Raw genomic sequence first — 6661 nt, 5'->3', positions numbered from 1 at the left:
GAATTCAGTAATACGTTCCGCCAAGCTGTTTGGGATTCCATGATCTGGATTTTAGGAGACCTTAATCCCGCGCAAGCCATCAGTTTACCTCCATAGTTCAATACGACGAGCACCGAGATTCAGAAGAACTACAAATCCCATAAAGCATTACACGTGGAGGCCCTTTGGAGAGAAAGGTCGTCGCGGCGCCGGCGCTCGTTCTGCAGCGGACAAACATGGCGGCCCCAACGTTGACTGCAAGGTTGTACTCCTTGCTGTTTCGCAGGACCTCTACCTTCGCCCTCACCATCGTCGTGGGCGCCCTGTTCTTCGAGCGCGCCTTCGATCAAGGCGCAGACGCCATCTACGAACACATCAACGAGGGGGTGAGGGCCTGGACCGTCCCTGACCTTGAGCCCTTCTGAGGGATGACAGGGCGAGTGGAGGTGGGGCGGGACTCAGTCTACCTTTAAGAGTAGCGTAAAGGGAACCCTGGATGTCTTCTATCTGTAGACTCCGTCTGTCCGTTCCCCGCCGGTATGAATCCTAAAATGTTCAACGGGATCAATAGCTCCCACCGTGCAGAGGTTGTTAGTATCGCTGTCTCCCACACCACACACCCACTTGTCCTAAACTAACTAAAAGCTTAGTGAGAGCAAAGGATTATTAGGGCCACACCACCAGGAGGCCAGTGGCAAGTCAGGGCTGGACCCAGGACCCCCTGTTTCGTCTGAGGGTTTCAAGGGCACATTTGAGCGGGTGACGGCCGTGAATAGGACATCTTCTTAGACACTGGGGCTGGCGTTTTTAGACAGCACTTTTCAGTTCCGAAGCCTTTCTATGCTGGCAGCGATGGTATTAATAGTGGTTAAGGGGTGAGGGGGTGAGGGGGATCGAGAGGGTATACAAGCGGAGATCCCTGGATGGGAATACCGGGACTTACCACTTAATAACTTGTGTGAGTTAACCTCTCTGAGCTTCACTTTTTTCTGTGAAATAGAAATAATAGTAGCTATCTCAGGGAATTATTGTGAGGATTCCATGAGATGCTGGCAAGGTGTCGCAGTAGGTGGTAGGTGAAGTGAAGTGAAGTCGCTCAGTCGTGTCCGACTCTTTGCGACCTCATGGACTGTAGCCTACCGGACTCCTCCGTCCATGGGATTTTCCAGGCAAGAATACTGGAGTGGGTTGCCATTTCCTTCTCCGAGGGAACTTCCCGACCCAGGGATCAAACTTGGGTCTCCCGCATTGTAGGCAGCCACTTCACTGTCTGAGCCAAGGGAAGCCCACAGGTGGTAGGTGGTACCACTCAAAAACTAGCACTTTCTACAGTCCTGGGGAGGAAGTGGAAGCATAAGATAGAGAATAACAACACCTTTTAAAGTCCCTGGGTGCCAGGCACTGTGCTGGGTGCTCTGCAGACTTTATATCGTTAAGGTATTTAATTTATGGCTCATACTAAGGAACGTCCTGGGCAAATAAGCTGTGTTCCACCACTCTGTTAATAATTTGAAACTGTCTGGCCCTACTGCCCAGGCAGGCTCGGTCTCCTGATGTACAGCCTGTGGCCAGGATAGCTTTCTGTCCTTATGAAAGTGCTGCTCCTGTTCATTTGCAGGCTGTTCCCCTGGCCATTTCAGTATGCGGGGAAGGCATCTCAGAACGTTGTCATAATCCACCCATTCTTGGTGCTTTTAGGAATGAGAATACAACTAGTTCCTGACCGAGGGATCATAAGTCTGATGAGGTTAAAATATGGCTCAGTGTGAAGTATTTTGGGACCAGGCTCTTAGGACCTCTGGAGTAATACCTGGGAGTTCAAGAATAGAGACATTTTCCAGCCTCTGTTCCTTAATAATTGTGTGCTTTGGGGGCCCAGGTCCCTTAGTGTCTCTACCTCAGTTACCTGTAGAGTGAGGTCATACGTTCCCCCTTCCTTCACATACTGACTCAGAGCATTCTGTAAATGCTAGGAGTGTACGTCAGGCCTAGTATTGCTTCCAGACTGCCCACTGCAAGCTGTCTGGATGTGGTACGCGTTTCTCTCAGGCTTGTTTTAAGTCCAGGGCTGTGGGAGGCGTTGTTCAATGTGAGAAGCAAAACTCCGTTTGTGGCTCTTGTGTTTAAAATGCAGAAGCTGTGGAAGCACATCAAGCACAAGTATGAGAACAAGGAGTAGCTCCTGGGAGGCCCCCGTCCAGGCCAGAAGGACCAGGTCCAGCACCAGCTGTTTGCCCAGAGCCGCAGCCTCAGCTTGAAGACACGCTTGCGTCACTCTCCACGGACCACCTTTAGCTGTCGACAGGAGATGGCGTCCCCTGACAGACTCTTTAACTTCTGCTATGTTTGAAGTATGTTTAGTCAGAGTCATCAGCAAATAAATGTAAATTGGCCTTGAGACCTGCTTCTGCATCTTCTTAACTAGCTGCTCTTCACTTTACCGGTTATTTGACACCACTTCAAAGTCCTCTGCAGACATCTGAAGGGCAGATTCCATTATTTTGGATCTCCCATTAACTTCTAGAGAATTCTAGTTTTCACACTGTGAGCTAGAGCTGGAGGTGTTAACCTTCAACTTTGGCCTCTAAACCAATAGCTGCATTCTTGAGTCACGCAGAGGACAGCTAACTGGCTTGGCCATAGGGAAGCGCTGTGGATCCAGCTGGGGAACAAATGTTTATTCTCCATTCTGCCTTTAAGTTGCCGAGGATCTCTGGGGAAGCTGGCATACCTCTCTGGGCCACAGCTCATCTTCTCATGGCTGTAAGGCATATCGGAAAGCACGCAGCATGGCTGGGAGCTGCCGTGGAGAGCGTGGGGATGTGCTGAACAGTAGAGCGCTTGGTTGTGTTTGGTGACTGGCCGGGAAGATGAGTGACTCACTTGCCCACCATCTTTCACCTGGAGCCTGGAGTGATGGGGCCAGAGCTAGAACAACCACTAGCGTCTGAGGGGGGAAGAGCCAGTTGGGAAACTCATGCGGGGCTTGGAGAGACCCTAGGAACTGCCCAGTTTGCCCTACCTGAGGCATATCCTCATGAAGGTGACGACCAGGCCTGGAGAAATCATGACCTGACAAAGGTACAGCTCTAGGGGCCAGATCAAGACCTGAGCCAGAGTAGAGGCTATTCTTTTTAAGAATGATTTCACCATGAAGTAAAAGATAGTTCTGGGGGTTGAAGATTTGCCATTTACATGACACTACACTTTCCCCAACAATTTGACGGTAGTGTGCTGGCGAAAAACAATAAAATGGAGCATTCTTGAAAAGTTATTCTACAATATCCTTGAGCACCTGATGACAAGCTCAGGGCAGTGGGGTTAGAACGAGCTTAATTGATCACCTGTCTCGAGTGAGGCATATTCAGCCCAAGCAGCAAGAGTATCTCTAAGCCATTCTACATTAAGATGCCCCGTTACTTGTCATCGGCACTTCAGGACAGTTGAGGTTGTATATCTGTTTTCAATTAAGAGACAAATATTAACCCCATTTTACCTATTTTATGGGAGTGAATATTATCCACCCAGAACCTCAACATGAGCCTATTTGGAGTTAGGGTCTTTGCAGATGTAATCAGTTAAATGAAGATGTTGTGGGACTCCCCTGGCGGTCCAGCGACTAAGACTGCGCTCTGAATGCCCGGGGCCCGGTTTTGATCTCTGGTCAGGGAACTAGATCCGAGTGCTGCAACTAAGAGTTCACATTGCCCCAACTGAAAGATCCTGCATGCCACAACGAGACCTGGAGCAGCCACATTATAAAATACACATTTTTTTAAAAGAGATGGGGTAATGGGTTGGACACCCGTCATTCTAAATCCAATGACGGGTGTCTTGAGAAGACTGAGACAGAGATTGAAAGATGAGAATTTCAGAGGTCAAGGAATGCCAGAGATTTTCAGGGGTCAAGGAATGCCAGAGATTGCCAGCAACCAGAAGCAAGGACAAGGATTCTTCCCCTCCAAAACTTTAGAGGGATCTTGATGAAACCTTGATTTTAGAGTAATACCCTCCAGAACATGGAGAAAATAGATTTCTGTTGTTTTCAGTCACTCAGTTTGCGGTCATCTGTCATGGCAGCCCTGGGTAACACCTGTCATATTGGCCAAGTTGGGCTTCCCTGATGGCTTAGCCATAATCCGCCTGCCAATGCAGGAGACACGAGCTCGATCCCTGGGTGGGATAGATCCCATGGAGAAGGAAATGGCAACCCATTCCAGTATTCTTGCCTGAAAAAAATCCCACGGACAGAGGAGCCTGGTGAGCTACACAGTCCATGGGGTCGCAAAAAAGTCAGACATAACTTGGCACACACTGGCCAAGCTAAAGAACATTACCTAATCTTGTCAAGGATACAGGAAAATGACGCAGATGGACTATTGCAAGAGGATGTGAAGTGGTACCATCTTCCTGGAGGATATTTTGTACTTATGTATCAAGATCCTTAATATACATACTCTTGACCCAGTAAATTCTACTTCTACCAAATTTTCCTAAAAAAAAAGTTAATGGCCACAAGATATGTTCATCATGATGTTTATAATGGCTGGGGGGAGAGGGGGTGGCGGGCAGGGATGAGATATCCAAAATAGGAATTACTATTATGGTGAAACGGAGAAGGCAATGGCACCCCACTCCAGTACTCTTGCCTGGAAAATCCCACGGATGAAGGAGCCTGGTAGGCTGACATCTATGGGGTTGCACAGAGTCGGACACAACTGAAGTGACTTAGCAGCAGCAGCATTAAGGTGAAATATTATGTAGCCATTTAAAACCAAGAGACTTGGGGGCTTAACATTTTTTAAAATGAAGTTTTATTTCTTTTATTTTTGGCTGTGCCGGGTCTTTGTTGCTGCCCGGACTTTTCTTTAGTTGCATCAGGTGGGGCTACTCTCCACTGTGGTGTGTGAGCTTTTCATTGTGGGGCTTTTCTTTTTCTTTTGTGGAGCACAAGCTCTGGTGGTTTCGGCTCCCAGGCTCTGGAGCACAGGCTCAGTAGTTGCGGCACACGGGCTTAGTTGCTCCACGGCATGTGGGGTCTTCCTGGACTAGGGATCAAACCTGTGTCCCCTGCATCAGCAGACGAATCCTTACCATTGAGCCCCCAGGGAAGCCTGGAGCAGGCATCTTAAATACTGGACCACCAGGAAAGTCCTAAAATTAAGTGTTAACTGGGAGAAAGTATCCAACAAGCGTGGCAACGTACCAGCTGCACTAATATATGAAACAGTCTTTCAAATGCATAAGAAAAAAGTGACTAACACAGTAGAGGTTAGGGTGGATGACAGGAATAGGCAATTAAAATAGGAAATACAAATGGCCACAAATGACAAGATGCCCAGTTTCACTAATAAGCAATATGAAATACCATTTTTTTGCACATCCCATGAACAAAAATGGAGAGGATTAGCAAAACCAGTGTTTCAGTGAGGAAGCAGGCACTGCCCACGGGCCCTGGAGCAGTGATATTGAGGGGACTTTGCAGATATCTATTTTTAAATATTCGTCCCATTTAAAAATATATATGTATATATTTATTTATTTGGCTGAGCTGGGTCTTAGTTGCAGCACTCGGGATCAATCTTCGTTTCGGCATGCGGGATCTTTTATTTTTTCAGTTGTAGCACGTGGGATCCTAGTTCCCTGGCCAGGGATTGAACCCGGGCCCCCTGCCCTGGGAGCTTGGAGTCTTAGCCACTGGACCACCAGGAGAGTCCCTGTTTGTTCCTTTTATTCTTGAACTTTCATGACGAGAAAAGTATCTCCAGGATTCCACGTGCTTATGCACACACACAAAAAGTCACTGGAGGCTTATTTGGAATTTAAAAAAGCAGAAAAATGCCTTTCAGTGGGGGAGTGGTTAAATAAAAGGTAGCTTCATACCATAGAAATCTCTGCAGACAATAAAAAGAATGGGGTGACTCAGCCTGCAGTTGAAAAGAAAGACAAAGTGAAAACAAAACCAAGCTGCACAATGGCATGTTGAGTTGTTTAGTTCAATCCACTTAAGGACACACATGCAAGTTGATAAGGCTGCACACAGAACCCTGCAGGATCTGCACCAAGTTTTCCTGGGAAAACACACACCTGAGGGCTAGGATTTCAAAGATATACCTTCACTTGGTGCAACAGTGATTGACTTTTTCTCAAAACAAGCTTATATTGACGTTCTAGTAAAAAATATTTTATAGGAAAGAAAGCAATTCATTAAAAAAAATAGTTAATGCACGTGCTCAGATAGAACAGTCACAGTATAAAGCTAAGTGAAAAAAGCAGGTCACAAATTCCTATAAAGTGTGATACCTTTTATGTTTTTGGTAAACATGTATAAGAAAAAAAATTGGAAATGCTTACACGAAATTCCTCACAGTAGTTAATTGGCTGAGTCATTTTCTTTTCTCTTGTATTTTTCCCCCGATTTCTAAGTTTTCTACATCAAGCCTGTATTCTCTTTAGTCGGGGAATGGAAGTGAATTAAAAGGAGGCTGCCAAGGGAGAACATGAACAGAGAGAGTCAAGAAATGTGAGCCCCCAGCCCTGGCACCCAGCTGCTGGGCGGTCCATGGTGCCTCTTCCTGAAGTCCTGATGAGAACTTGTTCTTTTAAAAAAAAAATTTTTTTTTTTCTTTTTAAATTTATGGCATGCAGGATCTTAGTTTTCCAACCAGGGGTTGAACCCATG

General features: G+C 46.7%; 1 protein-coding gene across 2 annotated transcripts; it reads left to right on the top strand.

Moving 5' to 3' along the window:
* Positions 1 to 61: 61 nt before the first annotated feature.
* Positions 62 to 2377, top strand: UQCR10 (ubiquinol-cytochrome c reductase, complex III subunit X). 2 transcript variants are annotated; one of them, XM_014478231.2, is made up of 2 exons: positions 62 to 425; positions 2114 to 2377. In XM_014478231.2, the coding sequence occupies exon 1, from the start codon at positions 216 to 218 to the stop codon at positions 402 to 404; it is 189 nt and encodes a 62-aa protein (XP_014333717.1). In that variant the 5' UTR covers positions 62 to 215; the 3' UTR covers positions 405 to 425; positions 2114 to 2377. The 2 variants fall into 2 exon arrangements, with proteins under 2 accessions (XP_014333717.1, XP_005887567.1); XM_005887505.3 differs by having other exon boundaries at positions 164 to 365.
* The last annotated feature ends 4284 nt before the right edge of the window (positions 2378 to 6661 follow it).

Source organism: Bos mutus, chromosome 17 (genome assembly GCF_027580195.1).
Source record: "Bos mutus isolate GX-2022 chromosome 17, NWIPB_WYAK_1.1, whole genome shotgun sequence".
Classification (NCBI taxonomy): Eukaryota; Metazoa; Chordata; class Mammalia; order Artiodactyla; family Bovidae; genus Bos; species Bos mutus.
Note: the sequence above shows the minus strand (reverse complement) of the source record. Positions and strands in the feature narration are given on the sequence as shown.

Bases quoted from the DNA above. Each gene is read 5' to 3' on its own strand.
- UQCR10 (XM_005887505.3), top strand. From the start codon at position 216: ATGGCGGCCCCAACGTTGACTGCAAGGTTGTACTCCTTGCTGTTTCGC. The intron at 366-2,113 runs GTGAGGGCCTGG...TTTAAAATGCAG, and splicing joins ACGAACACATCAACGAGGGG to AAGCTGTGGAAGCACATCAA.